Raw genomic sequence first — 23,517 nt, 5'->3', positions numbered from 1 at the left:
TGTAGCAAGATTCCAACAACCGATACAGCGCACTCAGTGCACAACACCAAATGTTAAAGGTGGGTACTTTGAGACCTTTCTAAGAATGTTTCTGTACAGTCATCAAAAGATCAAAAATATATTGCCAAGTGGTATAAATAAAATTAGTTTAAAACATTTTTCTGCGGCAAACACTACAATAATCAAGCTGTTTACCTTTTGGGGGTGTGGTTGGGGAGCGGTTGAGAGACAGTTATCGTCTCCGATTATTTTGCAGTTGCAGATCAAGAGAATGATGGAGGAGTAGAAATAATATCTAAACTAAAACACTCTCTAAAATCAGGGTTATCAGGGTTATTTAAGTCCATAACATCAACATATTGGATGCTGACCAGGTTTCATGAAGTCTGTTTCAGTAGTGATGCAAATCAAGATTCATTAAACAGTACATTTTATTTTCAAAAGCATTCTTGAAAGCCAACTGAACTAAAATTCCATGTATGCGCTTTTGTACTGCAGTGGAAAAATTTACATAGAGTTTATTTCCACCCGACACCTTCTCGGATTCGGGAACCAACCGACTGGCGGTCGGTGGTTCTGCCCGACCAATTACGATGCAGCGGAGCACTGTTCGGTCAGAGTCCCATTGTTCACTATGGGAGCCAGTGTTCTGGCTGACAAAACTGGCTTCTATGGGGAAATGTGGTGTGTGTGTAAAGCCCTGTACCCTGTGGCAGGCACCCCACGGTGCCAGCTACACAGTGCAGGATTTTACTGGGGGACCCCCTTAGGTACCCCCTCTGCCCCCAAACGGAGGCTGCAGGATGAAGGGGGCCCTGCTGGGGCCCCCAAAGTCACTTACTGACAGACTTTTTGTGTCGGACAGTCCGACTTAGAAAGGCTGTTGGAAATAGACATCGTGGTCTGTCAGAAACGCTGTCTGTAGAGCTGCACAATGTGGTTCTGACTGACAGAACTTAACGAGAGCCTGTCTGAACCGATTCAGAAGGACCGCCAGGTTTACAGTACAACAACAAACATCATAATTGGTCGGGCGAATTGTAAACCCACCGAGTCGGTCGAAAGTGTTCCGACGCGGTCTAGGACATTCCGACTTTCTGGCAGAGGCTTTGCGCCACACATCGTAATGAGGCTCCTAGTTTCTAAACTAACCACCCTTACAATAAACAATGATGGAAAAAGTCTTGAGAAATTCCGGAAGCTGCACTAGACCTCTTTCATTTCATCCGAGTTAACACATGAATAGAAATTCATCCTTGTGAAACATAGTAGAAGCTTCCTACACACCTGTGTTTCCTTGGAGGAGCTGACGTTCATCCTCTCTGAAGCAATCTTTCTGTTTCATGGTTCAGTTCTTTTATTTCTTTTATTTTTCTCTTTGTTGAGCAGTATTTACAATGAAGAACACGTTTGCATGTAAACACTGGATAAGACATTGTGAGAGAAAAGAGAAAAAACATTGAAGAATGTTTGAAACAAAGTGCTCTAGTGCAGCAGATATTTCAAACCATTTCGATTCTCAAGATCCCTTAAAGACTGAATGCCTCTAGGTTTCTCAGTTTTGATACATTACTCAGAAAACAATAAAATAAAGATGTAACTCCTAAAAACTGTATAGCTTTATCAGAGTAAATATAGTACATAAAATACCTCCGTTCAAACAGTGTAAAATCAAGCCATTGATGTAATCCATGATCAAAAATTCAATGGGCAATACAAACAAAGTTAATCAGTTCAGTTCAACAGTTTTTCAATCATGATGAACCATTTGATAGAGGTCAGATGCTCTTTTTAAATTAGAATACACCCGGTATCGAATTCTCTCAATAACCGCATGAATCCATTATCGAAAACCAGATAAATTCAGGAATCGGTCAATGCTGTATTATTTCAATAAACCTCAATGCTAGGTTACCAAGGTGCAAAAAGAATGAGGATAAAATCTCGAACCTAAAGTGCCACCCCCCACCCCCTGGTTTTCCGAAAAACTAAAGGAGAAAACCAAATGGAAAAACTTGGAGCGTCGGTGGCGCAAGAACTATACATCCGAAGCCAAACTTGCCTATATTACTAGCAAACTGGCCTGTCACTCCCTTTGTCGGGCTGCACGTGCCAAATATGTTTCCACATCTATTTTACAGGCTAACAACTGTCCTAAAACCTTGTTTAATATGGTCAAGGATTTATCTGGCTCTACCACCATACAACCTCCTCCCAACCTTAATTCTATACAATGCGAGGATCTTGCACAATTCTTTGTAAATAAAGTGGAAACCATCTATTCTACGCTGGTTCGCACTACCCCTGCTTCCTCTCCTTTACTCACTGTGCCTGCTGATTGTCCTGTCTTGCCACCTGAAAATCACAGACTTGATAAATGTGACCACCCTCGACTCCTGGCCACTCTTGGACATGGTAGCACTCACACATCATCTTAGTCATATTAAATCGGGATCTCCCTGTGATCTACTGCCCATTACAGTCTTGCGACAAATTGACCCACCCACTCTCAATTACATTCTTCAATTGCTTAATACATCCCTAATGACTTCTATTGGAAGCATGCAATGGTTGTCCCATTGTTAAAAAAAACTAACGCTGATCCTGCCCTTCTTTCCAACTTTCGTCCAATCTCTCTTTTGCCTGCGAACTCAAAGATTCTTGACAGACACATTAATGGGCATTTGTCCAAGTTTATTGAGACAAATGGGCAGCTTCATCCCACCCAATCTGGCTCCAGGACCGGTTACTCTACCGAGTCCACTCTGCTTGGGGTTACAGAAGTGCTCCGACACAACATCAACGCGGGCAAGACCATGGCCTTGATGCTGCTTGACCTGAGTGCGGCCTTTGATACGGTCTCTCATACCGTACTCATAAAGGCCCTCCAACTCTCTGGTGTTACTGGGACAGCCTTGAGCTGGCTTAGCTCATTCCTCGCCGATCGTACCTTTCAGGTCTTTTCATCTACCTCTAAATCCAAACCTCATCTCTTGCCCTATGGGGTCCCCCATGGTTCAACCCTCAGTCCCCTACTGTTCAAAATGTATATCAGACCGCTGGCAGCTTTGGTGGATTAATCAGGGTTGTCGCTTTTTCCATACGCTGATGACACCCAGATCCTCTTCTCTCTTTCAGCTGATAAAACTTTCGAGCCTTCGGCACTTAGATCTTACCTCAGCAAAGTTATTGCTTGGATGAACGCCAATTTTTTAAAACTTAATGGCGATAAAACAGAGGTTCTGATCCTCGACAAGGACCGAGGTCTCTGGGGCCCTCAACATTGGCCACCAGAAATGAGTATGCTTCCACAGCCCTCCACTCAGGTGCACAACCTTGGTTTCATTATGGACGATTCCCTTTCTATGCGGCAGCAGGCTACCAAGGTTGCCGCCACCTGCTTCACCATTCTGAAATGGTTGAGGAAGATCATGTGGATGCTTCCATCCCTTGCCCAGCGTACCGTGGTCCAAGCCTTGGTAACTTCTAGGCTGGACTACGGGAATATTCTCTATTTAGTTGTCAACAAAGAGATCACGTAAACTGCAGCGAGTACAAAACTGCTGCTAGACTGATTTGCCGAGCACCCAAAATTGCCTCAACGTCCAGGCTGGTGGTCTATCTCTACTGGCTTTCAGTGGAGAAACGGGTCAAGTTCAAGGCCCTTACTTGCATGTTTCGCATCAAGCATGCAAAGTCTCCTGTCTATGAGCAACAGCTTGCCTGCCCCTATGTCCCCTCCCGTACTCCCAGATCCTCCACTCAAGAGAAATTTCAAGTTCAGAAAGTCAGACTTTCTCGTATGGGAGGGCGCTCCTTCACTTACCTTGGCCCCACTCTGTGGAATGCTCTTCCACTGCCCCTTCGCTTACAACCTGACCTTCTGTCTTTCCGCAACTCCCTCAAAACATGGCTTTTCAGCCAATAGGCCTCTCCTTCCTCTGCTGTTTTTTTGTTGGCGCCGGGAAACCCTAGGGGGTAGCTGTGCGCTGGTATACAAATGTAAAAAATAAAATAAAAAACTGGTAGTGCAAAAGTCACGCTTACCTTTCACCAAAGCAGCAAAGAGATGAATCATAATTAAATCCGAAAACATTATTGATTCAATTCAACAATCATTCATTGATCAATTAATATAAAATGCGTCCACACTACTTTTCTTGGATACAAAAGAAGATCGGAGTATAGTCTACTAGCTAAAGTACCCAAGTGCTAAAACCCAAGAAAAACAGTCCTCAAAGGGAAAAACTGGTATCATTCAAAGCTCCCCAAATCACTACAAACCTGGGAAGAGCCCCTACTCACCGTGCATATGCCTCCTCAAAGATTTTGGTACTGCTTATTTTATCAAACAATTTTTGAGATGTAGGGACAGTAGTTGTTATCCAACACTGCAAGATTAATGATCGGGCATCCGCTTGGGCTATCAAGAGTAAATATTGAGAGCTTATTTTTTCCTACTCACCAGATGCGATGAAGGAAATAAAACCAACATAGGCTGTGGCGGAATTATAGCTTGGAACTTCTATTAATTTCAGAAAAAACCTCACTCCAAAACTTATATAGTCTGGGACAGGTAAAAAATTATGTACCCAGTCTCCTTTAGCGGATACATAACATTGTTTGGGGTGAGATGGAAACATCCTATGCGACAAATAATATGCTAACCACCTTGATAAAATGACATTCTTTTTATACTTCAACCTGCAGAGATATTGGCACTCACCAATAGTCAGCCTACAGTTGGTATTTAAGAAACATTTTCTCCAAGATTTCAGGTACTACTGTTTGTATGGAGTATCTTCGAAAAAGCCTCCTGTAGGAAGGTAGATCCCTGACTATGGTTGCCCCCAACTTTTTGCCTGGTGTTTTGCTGGTTTTCTGACTTAGTTGACCTGGGGCCCTGCTATTCAGGACCCCAGGCCTACTGCTCTCTCTGTAAAATGGATTCCATGTACCTTAGGTACATATCTAAATTGGATACTGAGTCACCTTACCAGTCCCTGTACAGTGTACCTTGGGTACCCAGGGCATAGGTGTACCCAGGGCCTACCAGGGGCTGCAGCATGTATTATGCCACCCCTGGCTGGCCATCCAAATCTGACACAACTGGCTGCTTGACAGCTGGGGCAAGGTGGTGTAATCACCCTTTGCTTTAGATATAGTATACCTATATCTAACCCTAAAAATGGACACACAGATCTCCTATCAGTCACTCCTATGGCAGGCCTTAACAATCCTGAAGGCAGAGTGCTTGGAATCGTGTGAGATGGTGCTCTGGCATGAGCTGAGCCTGTCTGCGGCTTTCGGAATCCATCCCTTAGCCGTTTCCATGATATCGCATACCATATACTCTTAAGTGCATTATAATCCTCGCGGTTATATGCCAACTCTGGTATCGCTTTATCAAAACATGTCGAGTAAGGTGTCATACGAATTGGAATACTAACCCCTCGCCAATTCTGGCAACGGGGTTAGCATTCCACCCTTCTAGAGGGACACGACATGTATGTAACCTGTAACCCCAGTTAAAGTCAGACATAGCCTCAGCTCCACAAAATGGATGCTGCCACCGAGACACAAGTCTGCCCTCCTGCTGCTGGGAGTCCTCCCAGAGCAGGAGGCAAGGACAAAGGGTTTCCTGCCAGGGGCGGTGCCAGCACCGTCCCAGACAGGGTTTTGTGTATTCCAGGTAGGCAGGGCTACAGAGGAAGGTGACTGCAAGTGGCACCCCGGTGCTCACTGTGCATAGGCCGGCTGAAACCAGTTCCAGGGGCACTCCAGCCCCTGGCCTGGGGAAAGCCCGCCAAGGAAGTGGGTGTAACCACCCCCCTCCTGGTCCCACCCCTAGGGCAGGACTTAGTCGCGTGCCAGCCCCCTTTTCCCAGATAAAGGTAGGGACTGGCCCCCTTCCAAATCAGATCATCTTTGAATCCTGAAACTACTTTCCACGAAAGGAACTCAAGACTTCTTCCTAAGATTTCTCCCTTGTGACTAAGGAGTAGTCACCCTGCATCCGCAGGCACCATCTTAAGAACACTGCGGTCTGCTGCAAGTCTCTCCTCCGGATCAAGACTGCCCAGCTCGACGAGAACCGGCTTCCCTGGCACCTCTGACCTCTACCTACATCATCAGTCACGCTGAGATTCGTGGGTGTGACGAGACCTCGAGGGACCGGCCATCTTCAAGACTGCACGACTTCTGCACAGCAAGCCCGCCGAGTAATTTCCTGGTGAGTGCTTTGGGGTCCGAGAAGCCCCGACCCTGAGCAGCTCCAGCACCGAAGTGCAGCCTCCCAGCATCTCCACGATCTGCGTGGGGCCCTTCTGCTTTTTGCTGCTCACCGCGTTGTTTGGCTACTAGCCCGCTGGCTTGTGGCCTTCTGAACGACGCCCGACGACATCACTGCTGCTAGTCTGGTTGCTCCAGACTGGCCCTTGCTTCCCCCCATCGGAGAAGTACCCTGGACCCTCCTGGTCCGGCTAAGACGCCATTTTAGGTCCACCGCGTGGGCCTTGCATTTGCCAAGACGTGTTGCCCAATCCTGGGTCCAGCGACGTCGACAGCAAGAACCTTCGTGGGACAGCTCGCACCTCCATCCTGGTCGCCGACAACGCCTCCTGGTCCGAGAGACTGCAGAGCCCAGCAGCGCCCACTCACCTGACTGCGGTGACTTCGCCCGGTGCCATCCTGGTGCCCACTTAATCACTGGCTAGTGATTCAAGAACTTGGTCCCCTCTGCTTTCAGGTTTTCTTCTTCCTTGATCCAGGCTTGGATCCATCGAACTTTCCTTCACTGGTCGCCTGCCAGCAACTTCCTTCTTCCAGGCTCCTGGTCCGGCAACGAGATTCCCGACGTCTTTTCAGACCTATGCAGCTGCAGCCCCTGGGCTAGGTAACTTCGGCACTTCGGTGTCCCAGCATAGCCTCACTATCCTAGGGTCAGGATCCACTGTCGTTTTCTCCCTACCAGGTCGGGTTCGCCCCTGAACACTAACTTTGTGAAATCTAGCCTCCATAGACTTTGCCCCGCATCCCGCGTGAGAGTGCACACTCTGCACCCGAATCCCCTAGGCCTCCTAGGAGTAATCTAACGATTCTATAGTCAAGTCCTAGCGATTCCAAAGCCTATTAGTACTGTACTTACCTGCTAGTAATTTCGCATTCCACTTTTAGAGTATATGGTTTTTCGTGCCCCTCGGGCATTTGTGTATAACGTGCTAACTTAAGTATTTTCATAAGAGTTTTGTTGTGTGCTTAGCACCCTGTCCTCATAAAGAGTACAGGGTTGTTGTGATTCTAATAAATACATTGTTTATTTTCATAACACTTGTGTGGTGTCCTTTCACTGGGTGTTCAAGGGGTAATGTGATGGTAAAACAGCTGGCTTAACACGCCCTCTAGAGTCTTAGCCTTAGACTGCTCGTATCCATGCTACTAGGATAGCTGGTCTATAAGGTTGACTTACAACCAATCATCAATAAGGGTTGTTTGGACTGATATATAGTGATCACTAGAATAGTGAACACTGCACATCAGGCCAACTTCTCACACCTCCTGAGAGTTTTTCACTAAACAGATGAATTAGCATATGGGTTACTTCCTTCTTTACCTGATTAATTTTTTTTTTTTAAACTGATATTTGCCTAAAACTAAGCTGGAACATCAAACTCTCATTTCCACATTGTTGAGTTATTTGATCCCATGAAATAAAGTTCAAACCTTTATAAAAGTCACCAAATGTATAAAATTTCTTGGCTTTTCATGATTGTAATGTTGCTTTTAATAAAAACAACCCCCAATTTTCACAATCTTGCAGTCTAGTAAAAGCGTGGCATACTGGAACATCCCAGAATCTAAATAGTGCCCACATACGAAAATTCTAATACATTTAGTACCTTATATCTTGACTTTTTTTTTTTTAAGGAGTGTTACCATTTTCAAAAGCACTGGTAACGTCATTGCTCTCTTTGATCAAAAGGTTTCATAAAAAATTATTGATAACCATGAATGCTACTGAAAGCTGAACCTTTTTATCTCAAAAGGGGCCCGGTAATAGGTCGGAAGCTGGTGTAGCACCAACCCACCCATAACTCTGTCTGATGTAATGTTGCCATCCTCACCCTAGGCTGTTTATTGTGCCATATACATTTTTGAAAGACAGTATATAATTATTTATAATATGAACTGGGAATTCTTACAGGGAAATTTAAAAAAGAAATAATAATGGGTGAATAGACATTTGAATTAGTGCTACCCTTTAAACAGAGACCGCGGTAGGAGAGTCAACCTCTTGAGTAGTGCTTTTACCTTGCTAAGCATCGTGCTATACTTCAATTAAAAAAGTTATAAAAATTGCTGGTGACGTAAATTCCTAAATAATGAATAAGGTGCTGAAAGATCAACTGCAAGTTAGATGGAAGATCCATACGTAGTACTTTAAATGGTAGAAGTTCAGTTTTTGCTTTGTCTATTTTGTATCTCCCTATACCCGTAAAACCTGCAATTTAATTTAAAGATCGCTGTATATTCACGCAATTGACTCTCAAATATAAAGTCATCAGCAAATAACTTAATTTAGGACATCCCTTATATAGGTGGCTGAATTGATTTGGCGTTATGAATCCTGATCGTCAATTCTATTAGAAAAGTAAAAAGAATCTGAGACAGCCCTGCCCAGTGCCTTTATCTTTAGTATCCCAGCTTCTCTGGAATTAACAATGATCTTTTCCTCTGCCTAATAATAAAACTTCTTAAGCTTAGTTAAAAATTGAAAAGCGCATCCAACTTTCTCTAAAACCTAAAATAACGCTTTCCAGTTTACTAAATCAAATGCCTTTTCAGCGTCCATCATTAAAACCACCGCTTTTCTTTAGTAACTGAAAAATAATCCATTGCTCGTATCACAAATGTTTGCAGACATAGATCTGTAGGAAGGAACTCATTCTGATCTTAATGTATAATGTATCATCAATTGGGCCCTTTAAGCAATCCGCTCCGCCCCAAAAATTCATATATAGGTTATAGTCCGCATTTAACAAGCTTATTGGGTTATAAGAATTGACATTAGCAGCGTTTTTATCTTTTAGAAAGCTGACTATTATAGACTCTTTAAAAGACTTTGGGGTTCTCCATTTGATTGCACAGAGCTGTTAAATAAGGAAGAAGCTCCTTTACAAAACATTTTATAGACTTCAGTAGGGATGCCGCCACTTCACTGGCTTTCACATTTGCCATATTTTTAGAGCGGTCACCACTTCGGAAAGCTCACGTTTCTCCACCAAGACCCTTTTTTGAGAGCCAGAGAGTTGCAGTAGCTGTAGTGTAATATTGCAATGTTACACAGGGGTCCTTGAGCTTTAAGATCTCCAGCCACTGTTGTCGTGAAGCGATGGTGTACTGTGTAAAGTGAGAGGCTGATTAGGAACAATAAAACCAGAAAACCTTACCCAACAGTGTTCTATCATTTGTTTTACTGGTGAAAATTATTATCAATAAAACATCTTGTGCTTTAGATTAGCATAGCTAACCAGGCAAAAGGAGATGTCCATATTTCATGTCATTGGTATCTTGACTGGGATTTTTAATACATCAAAGATAAAATGCCTTTGGTATGTAAACACATATTGTAATAGATAAAAGGAATTTCACTTGTACTTCGGTCTTAGCCGATATTCTATTTTTGTCATACTACAGAATGTTTGTTGTCCACAAATAGATACTTTACTACCTTAGTGGACATTTAGCTCCTTTGTGTGTATGTGATTTTTTTTTTTTTGGGTGGAGGGGGGCAGTGTAAAGTAAAAGCAGGGCACGCATTACTGTGCTTCACTTGGTCTGGCATATGGTGGCACCTGTACAGTGGAAACAAATTTGACATGGCTATGTAAGAATCAAAGACTCAGGGAATTTGGGGTATTACCAGCTGCAACCAAACTTTTATTTCTTGTCAGTGCCAATTGATTAATAGTAAAGAGGAAAAATCTATTTATTTTTCCAAAAATACAATTAAATATTTCAATCAGTTTATTAAGCTATTAGCTAGTCCGCTTGTAAAATCTTGAAATATTACACAGGTAAAAAAATTGATTGTTGCAAAAAAGCTCTTAATCTCTTTATCATGTTCTTCTCAGAAAAGAATGGTCTTGCCATCTACCATCCATTTTTTAATCTGCTGGACCTTGAGTTCATAAAGCTGGAAACTAGAAGCACCTGCCCTTTCACCTTGCCCCCAGTGTAAATACACACTACCCTAATAGATTTGCTTTATATGGGACTCGATGGCACAGGCTGGTTCCCATATTTTGTTGGTGCTACTTAGTCGCTCGGTTGATACTGACCCAATGGCGTTATTGCCGTTGTTATCCCCAAAGCACAACCACACTGTGGAGGGGCTAAATGGCCACAGCTATAGTGATCTATGTGGAGCATAACTTTTGTAATGCTAGCGCTATTATGTCTTTCATTGAGATGCAGACTGTACACAAGCCACAGTTAGCTGGACCTGGACAAATGCTGAGGGTGCACTCTTAATTTGAATGCCAAACTCTCCCTATCGAGACATTCAGTACTAACCCCGCCGACCGGTTTTGATACATATGCCCAGATGGTACATAGCTGTTCAAAAACTGTTACACTCAGAATCCAGGAGCTTTCAAGCACGATAGTGAGGTACATTGGTTTTTTCAAGCTTGTATACTTCAGACACGCTTGTCCTGGGCTTTTAAAGCTATCAAACATCTTTAAGTAAAGGAGACCAAACTTTCATTGAGATCAGTCATTGTAAGGGGGAATTCCATTTCAAATTCTCAGCCCTTATGTGCTATCTCATACATCAAAATGCTTAATTCAAGTTAATTTTTTCCGCATATTTTTTTCCATTATAGTTCAGTCAGATTCATTTACTTTTCATATACTTGCTTCTATTTATATAAACTACCAGTGAGTTGGCTTATGGAGTTCTGCAAGCAATCCTGATCCGTTTCCATGCTGGCCTAGGCCTACAGACACTCTGAAAGCTTTTCACTTCCCTGTGATGTACCAGTCTCTCTTAATGTGTTTCCTTCTTTACCACCTTTCCAAATTTAGGTGATTGAGGGTATACTGGACTAAGAATTCAAAATGTACTATTAGAGGTAAATTGATTTTTCTTAATCACCTAGATGGTATCTGCGGTACTTTAAGCATTCCATTGTTGCCCGCATGTTATGCATTTGCAGAGCTTGGCAGGCTTCAAAATGCTGCCTGGTAATGCATTCTTTGACATTACTGTAGGGCACCCCCTGCATAGTTGCTCCTATGCAGGGGGTGCCCTACAACAAGTTAAAAAATATATAATCTCCTACTGTAGAAACCTATGTACACTTAATCTTAAACCCTATCTATAAGTATAGACAGAACAAGCACAGCATAACAGCCAAGCAATACAGTCTTTATGTAGTGCTTTGGATTCAGAGTGAAATGCATCTTCTATGGATGGTTATAGTAGCACAAACCAATGCACCTAAATATGGATGATAGCTTTAAAAGCCCAGGAACAAGTGTGTCTTAAGTATGCAAGCTTGAAAAAATCAATGTACCTCACTATCGGTGCTTGAGAGCTCCTGGATTCGGAGTATAACAGTTTTTGAACAATTCTGTACCATTACAACAAGTTAAAAAAAATTTAATCACCTACTGTAGAAACCTATGTACACTTCATTATTTTTCACCAAATAACACAAACTTTATTCTTTTACAACAGTGGGTATGTCCATCACTTTTGTTTTTCTATAGTAAAAGTAAAACCCAGATGGTCAGTGGTTATTTATAGACCATTGAGACGAGGCCACATGCATATGGGATAACGGGGCATTTTATTCTCACTACACTGCAGTTTTGCCATATTTTCTGGGAAGCTTATAACAAGTTGTAAAGAGAGGAAGTTTAGAAATGCAAATGCATTTCTTGTATGTTTGCTGAGTTTTGTTAAATGGTTAATACTGGTATTTTCAGAACCAACATGAAGATCTCCGAAAGCAGCACAGTGACCTCCAGACTGAGCATCAAAAACTTGGTGAGGATCTGACCAGATCTTTGGGCAGTCACAAAGAAAAATACTTTCAGTTACAGCAGGAAAAAGAGCAAGAAATGTCCAAAATGAAAGGTAAGAGAATTTTCTTTTGCTGTAGTTTGTTTGTGTTGGAAATGGGCCTTTTTGCAGGGTTATCCCCAAACTTTTGGCTTCTTCCTCCTTTGTTTTTCCTGACCTGTGGGTGTTGGCTATAGGACTTTGGGCACATTTCAACTGCTGATCAGTGCTAAAGTGCATATGCTTTCTGTGTAAATTGTGATTGGTTATCCATGATTGGCATATTTGTCTTACCAGTAGGTCCCTAGTAAAGTGCACTGAGTGTGCTAAGGCCGGTAACGCAAATGATACTAGTGGGCTAACAGCACTAATGGTGCCACCCACATAAGTAGCGCTGAAAAGATGTCTCATGGCTACCACCGTACCTGTGCGCAGTTTAACTGCCATGTTGACCTGGCCAGTGCACCCACTTGCCAGGCCTTACCCTTTTCTTACACATAGGACACCCATATGGTAGGTACCCCCCTGGGCAGGGTGCAGTGTATGTGAAAGGTAGGACATGTACTAGTGTGTGTGTGTGTGTGTGTGTGTGTGTGTGTGTGTGTAACATGTCCTGATTGTGGAAAACAAAATTGGCAGTAATTCACTATTGAAAGGCTATCTTGCTCATATGCCAGAATGGGGAATGCTGTGTAACCGGTTTACCTGCATTTCTTCCCATAGGAGTGAGATAGAAAATTGGAGTCTGGTATCCCTGAACTCAGAATTTAATAACATCTTTTAGTAAAGATGGTTTGTAAATTCTGTGTTTGAAAATAGCACTTTTAGAAAGTGGCTATTTTCTTGTTCAACCTTTGGGTGCCTCTGCCTGTTTGTGGATTGACTGTCTGGTTTGAGAGTGACAGGAGCTGGGGTGGCTCCAGGAGTCTGGGAGAGTCTGCACTAGGCTGAATAGACCGATCTGCATTTGGAGTGGTGGGAGGAGTAGCACCTGGGCCTGAATAGGGCTGTGCCTGCATTCCACAATGCTGGCTCAACCTCCTGCGGTGTGTCTGATGGCCCTGGCCACACTAACAAAGGAAGAAGTTGTGCACTGGCAGAGTGCACCCAGAACTGGTTTGGACTAGGTCCAGGACCCCTTATCCTAGATAACAAAGTATTTTTGGGGTATAAATGTGAGAGCTGAAACCCCTGAACTTTAGATCATCCTGGAATCCAAAAGGAACCTTTGCCGAAGAGAAGAGCTGGAGAAACTGAAGAGAAGGACTGCCCTTGCTGTGTGCTCTGGGGCTAACCTGCAGTTGCTGTTTTGCCAAGGAAAGGAGAAGGACTTTGCTGTGTGCTGTGTCCCCTGCTTGAAGAAGATCTCCAAGGACCTGAGGAGAGCTGGCCTCCTGTTTTGACGTCCCAGGAACAAAAGGACTTCACCCCCAGCTCCCCCTGAACTCTGCTGTGAGTTCTGACCTGCCTAGAGTTCTTGATCCAGTTGTGGGGCCTCTGGAGGTTGTTGCTGCTGTTTCGGAGCTGCAAGAAGAATCAAACAAAACCCGTTGCATCGCTCTCTGGCGGCACGTTTCACCGGCGCATCTGGACGGAGCAAGTAGATTTCCATCGCATCGCCGTGCCGCTGCGAAGTTTGTCACACCGCCTGTTTCCGCTGCAAGAACCGATGCATCAAGGGATCGCACAATGCCGCCGCATCGATCGCTGTTGCATCTCGAAGATCTAAGTATCGTACCTGTGCGAGAGTCTTTCCCAACGCCTCACCTGCAAACCGGAACCGGCACAAAGACTCGACGCTTCGCTCCCCCTACAGACCGGACTTGACGCAACCCGTCCGCTGCATGCAGTAGGGTTGTCTCCTTGCCTCCTCGGGTTCTGAGGAGTGTCGCATCTCTTTGTTTTTCGACGCTGCAGCTGTTTGGCTTGGGAACTTTTGTTGCATCTCCAGGTACTTTGGTGCAAAGTCACGCATCCATAGATTTCGATGGTACAAGTTCTTGAAACCTTTTTAAAGTCATATTTTTAAACTGTGTATGTTGGATTTTTGTCGTTTTTGTCTTGTGTAGTTTAGATATATATACTTATTTTTCCAAACTGGTGTGATGTCCATTTGTGGTGTTTTCACTGTGTTACTGTGAGTGTTGGTACAAATACTTTACACATTGTCTTTGGGATACGCCTGTATGCTCGTGCCAAGCTACCAAGGGAGTGAGTAGGGGTTATCTAAAGAGTGTATCCCCCTTACTCTGACTAGTAGCAGGGGTCCCTATTTGGTCAAAGGTACCTACCTCTGCCAACTAGAGACCCCCTGTTCTAACAGTTTTTAGTATTTTTGTTTTTACTGTTTAGTAATTTGTTTGGAGAATGTCAACTTTTTTCTTTGTATCTGGTTGTTTTTTTGCAAGTCATTGCAATACTTCACTGTTTTAATTTTGATAATTGTTATGATTCTGAATCAAAACCTTCACTCTGAATTAACTGGTTGCTCATGCTGCTATTTATCCACCCTTATGTTTCAGTGACTGGCTCTTAATTTGTTGTGCAATATCCTACTTTTGCAGAGAATCCAGTGTTTGGCATCCTTTCCACTCAAGGCTGATCCCTTTGATTTTGTCAGACCAGAGACTCTTCCAAAAGACAGATGTTTTGCAGTGTGAAACTATTTTAGTTTCTCAAGCTATGCATTATTCCTCCATCTAGGGGATGGGTTTAGAATTTTCTTCAAACCAAAGTTTTATCTTTGTGTCAACCATGGGTGTAGTCAACATGACTTACTGATTTCTGTCATAATCCAGCAATTCCTCAGAAAGTACCCATCTTCTTCAGATTTATTTTACCGCTGGTGTATATGGAAGGAGTCATTAAACTGCTGAGATACATCCTTCCTTTGGTTTAAGAGCATGCATGTCCTGTGTTTGGTTTGAGAGCAGGAATGACTTGTGGGAGTTGTTGCCCTTAGATGTCCGATGCCATTTTGCAATTACATCCTATGGGAAAACATCCTGTTTAAATTGTTTAGCAACTGTCGCAGAAAGACTGCAAATGACAAGCATCCGGTTAACAAAAGACCATAGGTTGGAGTACTGCTACAATTTTTCACTGCTTATTGCAGTTGCAATCTGTATAGATTTCTGTACAAGGGAGAAAGTAATACATTTGTCTCTGTGTATTTGGTAAGAGCGCAGGTGAGTAACAAATACAATGTGAATAGAAAAATCTTACCTTATCTTGACAAGCTGTGTGAAAAGTTTAAGTACAGTGAATAGAAATTATATAATAGGGCTGGACATGGTATGAAGCGGGTAGTAGTAGAGGAATGTGGGCTCTACATTAGGGAGAAATTAAGGTGCTCATTCTGAATCATGTCTTGAGAGCATGCTGCACAACTGAATAGGCTGGCCAAGGTGCAGTGATGGAGTGCCGTTTCCGACACAGCCTTCTACTTGCTTCTGACCAGAAGCATAAGTCCTAAGCTCACAAAACTTTTTGATACCTTCAGGGAATCCAGCCAAATGTAGATTTGGCTCCAAAGGAGACCTCATGAGATCATTAAGGACCCCTTTAGTTCCCACAGTATTCAACTTATTTATTAACGATGCAGTGTACTGATGAAATCCAATGACTAGGCATATCACATATTTGAATGTAAAGACTGTAACAAGCCATTTATACTCCGACACTACTATAGTGGAAATTTGTTGTCGTTTGAGTAGTATTGTAAGAAAAAGGATTTAGAATAAATCAACATACATGTAAGCGAAGTTCAAGTTGATTAATGTTCAGACACTTGTCTTTAAATCATTATGTACATAAATACAGTTTAAAATTGTACTTTAAAATTAGCCCCATTCCGGACACCACCTCCCAACCATTCCAAGTGCTGGCATGATCTAGTGACCGTACCCCCCAAGTACCAGTACAGATAACAAAGCTTGAGTACTTGATATCGCTATGTATCCATTCATTCCTTAGCACCCTAGGATTCAGCAATAACTCCGCTAAATAATCTTAGATCTAGAGTCCTTACATTAATAACCGAAACGTATTTTAAACTATTAAAAAATGCACGTTAAAATTTTGAAACCTCGATCCACATGTGCAATTGTTCTCAGCATCTAGAAATGCAGTAAATTTATCGACTCCTATTTTCCGGGTGTTCAGAGCCACCCAGAATTTTAGTAATAGTAAACATAGCTAGGCATCTGGAAGAGCGGATATGTTCAGGAACACTTGAAGATGTTCCCAGGATTCCAGCATAAAATTTGCTGAGGTTTGTTCCTTAAATACTCCAGATCATCCAGTCTTGACTTCCTTCTACAGGCCATATTTAATTCACCTTTCAAAAGGTGAGAGGCCTCAGACATCATACATTTCTCCATTTTTAAGCACCCACGATATTACCTAATCTGTTTCTGACTTGCGCCACCCATCTTGGGTCACTCCTTCCAATTTCAGTAGCACAAGGAACTGATACCTTCTGTACCTCAGAGGTCAAGAGTTTATCCCAAAATCGCAAAGTTACTTTGTACGCCAAGAAATTCTAGGCGTGCAGATCCTCTTCCAATGTTATTGCTGTGCCCATTATACCTTTTGGGAGACCTAATCATTTTTTCAAAAATTTGTTCTCGCACTTCTCCTGACTTCTCTCCATACTTAGGGAAGGTACTTCATTCCAATAAAGACATTGTGAGGGGACCATTGCATTCTAGGCTGTCACAAGTGGGGTCCATGATGGGCCACCAAAGGTATTCTTAAAACGTACTAGGCCTCCTACAGTTGAGGCTGCCTGTGTCTTAACCAATTCTTTATCTAGGGCCCAGTTCAACTTTTTTTGTGAACATCATACTAAGTATTTGAAAGAGGAAACCCCTTCCTCCATCCTATTAACCAGAAACCACTTGAACAGTTTTGGTATTTCTCACAGAGGGAATTATTTTAGTTTTTTTCTAAGTTCACCTTAAGTTTGTTGACCTCCAAGTACCTATTAAATCTATTACCTTTCGTCTGTAGGCCTACTTGATTCAGGTCTACAGTACCCAGGTTCTCTGTGTAAAGGAGGCACAGCACATGTCTGCCCCCTATGTTCGATTAAAAGGATTTGGTAGCAACCAAAACACTTGGGCAAGAAACAAGGAAAACAGCATGGGGACCAAGACACATCCCTGCCTTAACCCATTTTCTAAATGTATTCTTTCCAATGAAGCCCTGTCTAAGTCCAGCTCCTCGTTGGGCCCAGTTCTGATAGTGTAGTTCTTGGAAGAGTACTAATAAATTAATGGGAATAGCCTGTTGTCGTGATTTAGTCCAGAGAACTTTAGTCCTTCGCCTTTTGCCCCAGGGCCAACAAGTTGAATCAGTGCTCCATTGTTGAATGCCCACGCTTGAAGCCCCCTTGTTCCATTTTAACTTTACCATTGCACTCAATCCAGTTCAGTTAGATGAGAATAACCTTGGACTACAACTTTGCACCAACATCTAGCAGGTTAATCAAGCATAAGTAACCAGGGACATCAGTCTTCATTTTTTTTATGTAGTGGTTTGATTATTGCACTGTTCCAGCTAGGTGTAAATATTTCTGACTTAGTTATGTCTAGAAAGGCTTTTGGAAAACAAATTTACCCACCACATAGTTAGTCTTCATTACAATTGTGAGGAGATTATCCTGCCCAACTGCCTTGATAACATTTAGGAAGGTTATCAGTTTGGTGATAGATTGTATAGAGAAAGTCTCCAACAATTCCTACCCCAATTTTTACCAATTACCTGCCACTGTTACCTTCCTAGCCTCATAGATATTGCTTAAATAAGGTACCCAAGCATTTCCTAGAACCGTGCACCTTACTGGGAGGATCACATTGCTAATCCCGCCCCCCACTAGCTTCCAGAATTTTCTTGTATCCTTCTCCTGGACAGTATTAATCATAAGGTCCCAAGTTAACTGATAAAATAAATGCTTCTTAGCTCTAACCAGGTCCTCGTACTACTGTCTTTATACAGTTGTAACCCTCTATCCAATTTGTAGGTTCCAAAGAGCGCCTGGCCCTTCCTACTTGCCTGAACTCCTTTCTAAGTAAGCACTTCTTATCAAACCCCAACTGTTGTAGCGACTGGCAGGGCTTATCCTTTTTGGCCTCGTTATTACACATCCCAACTAATGGGGGGGTCAAATAATTAACTACCCCTGCAATGGTTTCAGAGTACCATTCCAAAATTGTAAGACCCGTGTCCCCACCAAACCCCAAGTCATTGAAGACTTGGTATTGCGTTAGTTGACCCTTATACCTTTCGTTTATTCTTGTAGTTAATTGTTTTGGAAAGTCTACTTCCATCGGGATCACCCGCTCTCCATGTGGTGGGACTACAGCTATGGACTCTTGTAAGCTCCAGTGGTCGCTGCTCCTATTTCTTACACCTCAAAACTTGTGCAGAGTGCAAAGAACCTCGCCTGTGTGAAAAAGATAATCTATTGGGCAAAGCTGGTTCCCATGCAAGAACATTTGAGCTGTCCGTATATTCCTCTTAAACCGACCATTGGGGCAAACAAATCCCAATGTAGGGAGGCATTTTATAAATTTCACTTCAAACTTGGATTGGGTACACTCTGTAAATGTTTGATTATCATGGGCCTGTACTCTGTGAGACAAACATTTAAGTTGAACAGTACAATATGTGTTAATTTCACACTTTTATTATCTGGGCTTGTGTAGTAAGGAAAAATTAGATTTAATTGCATAATTACCCAGAAGGTCATTAATGATGGCTACTAGCTCTCAGGTTGTGTATTTTGTGTACCTTTTAAAAGGGCTAATGGTTCTGCTTTCAGCCCCCTACTTTTACCATGTCAAGCCAAAGTCCAGGCACCAGCTTCATACGGGGCAGAATTGTGGGGAAGATTTGCCACCCTCCCAAGTCAAGTTTTAATTCTTCTGACTTCTGGAAAAGGTCTAAGTGTGGTCTAATCCACAGCCAGTTTTTTTTTAACCAGGATGCTTCTACACACCTATGACCTGTGGATGTAATATGAAACTACAATTTTTATAAACCATTTTTTTTATATATTACACTGTATCCATATTATATTCTAATGTACTGTTTTTTTTTGTAGAGCAATCCTAATCAATAGTTTTACGATTTACGTATATAGTCGAACAAAACCTCTTACCCTTTATTTAAACAAAACAACATTTTGTGATGATAAATACAGTTAGTCATACAAATATTTTAAATCGAAATTAATTGTATGGGGGCGTGGTCTGGCCACGCAGGAAGATGGCCGCCTGCTAGGAGAGCTCTGCCGAGGGTCGGACCCCTGACGAGCTTCCTAGCCTTACCTGTTCGTGTGGGTCGTCTCTGGGCCGCTGACTGCACTTGGGAAACTAATGGAGATTGCTCCGGTGGTTTTATAATTCGGATGGCGGCTTTTGTTCCCGAGTTGGAGCGACGACGGTGAGGCGGCTGGTCCGGCGATGTGCGCTGCGGTGTTCGCGCGCTTCTGAAGCCGTGCCTCTCCTCAGCGAGGGCGGCGTTCTCCACAACAAAGGGCCGCGCCTCCTCATGTTGTAGGCCGCGCCCCCTCAGGCGCTTCACCAAGTCCACGGTCTATCTCTTTTAACGCCTTTGCCTGCATTTTTATGTAACCAGCGCCCTCCGCAGCAATTAATCAGCTAACAAAGGAAAGGTCCCCCGCTACACGGCGGAGGAGGGCACTGGACATTCCAGGAGACTAGTCCCGACAGCTCGACGACTTCGGAGGGCTGGAAGTGGTCCTCCGCTACACGGCGGAGGAGGGCACTGGACACCGAATGCTGTCTTATTTAAAGCGCTTTGACAACCTAATCGGTTCAAGTTACTGAAATGTGCAACGTAACTGATTCTATGTAAACTGATAAATGTAACATGTGCTATGTAAAGCGCTCTGATAACCTAATCGGTTCAAGTTCGCGCTATAGAAAACTCTAAAAATAAATAAATAAATAAACAACACCCTTCATTGGGACAAAAGCGCCATAACAGTGAAAGAAGAAGTTATTTGTACACCTGTTTCTGTTTCTCTATTGAACAACGCTCTCTCTCCAGTTCACTATGTACAAATGATCAGATATAATGGCAAAAACCTTCAAGATTACTGCTGCATGACTTCTTATCACTCAAGGATTGCTTTTACATACAGAAGCTGATTTGAATATCCCTTGAAAAGTCAGTATTAACAGTACAGGCAGATTTACATTCAGAAGTACTGTTTCACCTTTCTCCTTGTCTCTACTCACCTGACTTTGATACTTTTATTTAGCCGATTTAGGAGACATATACAACTCTTGGGTCAGAGTTACTTGACTCTATCAGATTTTTATTATGTCATCCTATTCCTTTATTGTGATGCTTTCCTAATTCTGCTTTAAAAGTTGCAGGCGGATGGGGGGTAAGAGAAGGAGGGCTGAATTTTCAGTTACACTTACCGCTATATGTTATTTACTCATGTGAATTGCTTTATATCTCATGTTTTCTTTGTGTCAGCCCTGAGAATATGATACTTTACCTTCAAAATTCAGTGTGTATTCTCACATTACGTGCAATCACTTTGTCATTACTGCCTTGCTAGTCCATTGTTGTGCTCATTTAATGTACTTCCATACTTTGCTTCTGAGGTACTTTTGGCACGCATGACTTGATACTTTCACACTGCTTTGGTTTAGTGACATACTATTTATGATTTTGTGAAAATGCTGTACTGATTTTTTTAAATCTCAGGCATTAATTGTATGCTGTTCGCTTTGCTCATTCACTTGCTGTTCATATTTTATTATCTTCCTGCTATTTTCTATATTTCATCATTGCCTCATATTCCAATATTCCTTCTATTCGCTATTGTAGACCACCAATACACTGGTGCACGGAAATGTCTAATAATAGAAATGGTGGTCGTGGTCCTAAACAAACACTTTTTACTGATGTGGTTAAACAATCCTCAGCTTCGCAAACTAAAGGTAATGGATCTGCGTCACCTCCTGCACCGCAAGCTGCATCACCTCAGAGCGACAAATCCTTATCTGATACCATGCTACGCATTTTGCAAGAACTCTCTGGAGTTAACCGTCGACTGGAAGGTCTGGATATTGCTATGACTTCATTAACTGCAGAGACCAAGTCTATTAGGGCAGAACTCACTACTTTCCATACAAGGGTTGACGTCATTGACTCGAAGATAGTGGATATAGAAGGTCGTCTGGATTCTGTTCAGGGTTCAGATCAAGATCTGCTCTTTTTACATAGTAAAATCATCGATTTGGAAGATCGCAGTCGAAGAGACAATATCCGCTTTTTTGGTTTTCCAGAAAATATAGAACAGCAAGATGCAAAGTCCTTTCTTTGTAATGCCCTCCCCACTTTGACTGGTATTTCTTTTACTCCTCCTATTGAGCTCCAACGTGCTCATAGACTGGGCCCACCACGTTCCGGTATTTCAACAAGACCCAGGCCAATTATTGCTTGTTTTCTACGACATGAGCAAACCAGACAGATTTTATCATTGGCTCGCACTCATGGTTCCTTCCTGTTTCAAGGTCATACCATCCATATGGCCGCAGACTTTTCTAAAGAAACGAATGAGAGGAGGAAAGCGTTTCTTTCTATGCGGCCCCAGTTACGTCAAATGGACATTAAATATGGCTTATTTGAACCTGCCCGATTCCGTATTACCAGGAATGGAGAGTCCAAAGACTTTTATGATCCTGCACTTCTCCAACAGTTTCTGGACGATATCAAATCCAATGACATGGAGACTCGGTCTTCTTCCTCTACTCAACCTCCTCAGTCTAAGTCTTCCTCTATGAATCTACCAACATCTCACTCACACACCCCTCCTGAATTTAGACAACGTGGCAGGGATCTTACTCGTCTGTCTCGTTCTCAGGAGGACAGGGATTCAGCTCTACGCTCTGTCTCCTCTCATACTACCAAGCAACAGAGAGACAAGTCTAGATCACCTCTTAAGACGCCTTCTGATGCTGACTGAATTTACTTTTATGCTCTAATATTTTCTCTTTTTTTCTTATTCTATAAGTTTATAGCAGTATTTGTTGCTCACACTGCTTTGTGGTTTGTTTAGTTCACTGAGACTTTTATACCAGGTATAATATGATTCCTTATACTTAATGTTCTGTATAATGCCTCATAGCTTACTATTATTATATATACGCTATTAATATGTGATTTTCAGCTTTACAGTCACTCAATCATTTTCAGGTTCTACTTATTATATACTATAAGACTGTTATCTCCCTGGAGGTAGTTTTTCTTCCTTCCTATGTACTCTCCCTGTTATAGCGATGTTATTGTTATTTGGGTAATCACTCAATATTTCATTCATTAATTATTTCACTTTTGAATGATATCTATTTGCTTCATTGTTTTCTATGTTTCGCTTCCTTCGGATCGTTGTCTTTTGTCTCTCTTTACTTGCATGATTTTATGGGAGTTTTTCTTCCTTGTCTTTACATGATATCTCTCTCCCTCTTTTATGGACCATTGTTGGTTTGTCCTCTTTTCGTGTTTCTCTTCTTCTTTTCTTTATCCTAATATTCCTGTCTAGGTTTTATTCTAAAGTCGCCTATATTTCTGTGATGTGATAACTTCTGTTCTTGTTTTATATTGTGTTATCTGTCCCCCCAGTTCTTTCATGGTTTCGCGTTACTTGTTCGGCCTCCTCACAAATATATCTTTGTCTGTAGGCTTGACTCAAAACTGTCACCTTTACTGTGGTGGTCCTTTTTGCAATGCATTCTTTCCTACTGTTATTGTGCTTGTTATTCTACGTGGCATTATTCATTTCCTTCAGTGCTCACTCCGTTTGGGATACTTTCATATATTTCTTAAAATAGATTCTGTTTTTTTTTTATGCTTTTATTCCCGTGCATTATTATCTGTACTTTCTTTTATCTTCTCTACACCTCCTTCTATTGGTGCTGGCTTTCTCTATTACTCTCATTTAACTTTCATATATTCTTTCTCACTCTATCTCTCGCATCTCTTTCATTATGCAATATGTCTCGCTTTTATTCCATTTCCCTTTTTCCATTTTTTCTTCCCCCGTTATTCTCTTATTGTATGATTCTTATCTCTTGATTTTTTCCATTTTTACTGCTTATATTTCATGATAATGGTATTTGGTTTTCCATATTTTTTCTTGTTATAATCATACTCTGAATGCGTTTTACAGATTCAGTTTTCTTACTTGCTCCCAGAATCCCAATTCTTCCTTGCTTGGAGGGGGTCCGATCTCTCCCTTGGTGCTGCTGTAGGTGCACCCAGACCCGTAGTTAATAGTCTAGGTTTCCTTTTTCTTTTCTTTCTTTCTTTCTCATTCTCTTCTTTGTATCTTTAATACTTTTTCTCTCTCGATTCATATTTGCTGTATCTCTTCCACTCTTCATCCTGTCTTTATAATC

The 23,517-nt window shown here is 42.2% G+C and overlaps 1 protein-coding gene across 2 annotated transcripts in view; it reads left to right on the top strand.

Moving 5' to 3' along the window:
- The window catches only part of GOLIM4 (golgi integral membrane protein 4), a 327,568-nt gene that overhangs the window by 162,078 nt on the left and 141,973 nt on the right, over positions 1 to 23,517 (top strand). For both annotated transcript variants that reach the window (XM_078665887.1, XM_078665888.1), the window contains exons 4-5: positions 6 to 59; positions 11,995 to 12,145. In XM_078665887.1, coding sequence (XP_078522013.1) covers positions 6 to 59; positions 11,995 to 12,145 — 205 coding nt within the window. The remainder of the gene's footprint in view (positions 1 to 5; positions 60 to 11,994; positions 12,146 to 23,517) is intronic.

This window comes from Lissotriton helveticus, chromosome 11 (assembly GCF_964261635.1).
Source record: "Lissotriton helveticus chromosome 11, aLisHel1.1, whole genome shotgun sequence".
NCBI lineage: Eukaryota > Metazoa > Chordata > Amphibia > Caudata > Salamandridae > Lissotriton > Lissotriton helveticus.
Note: the sequence above shows the minus strand (reverse complement) of the source record. Positions and strands in the feature narration are given on the sequence as shown.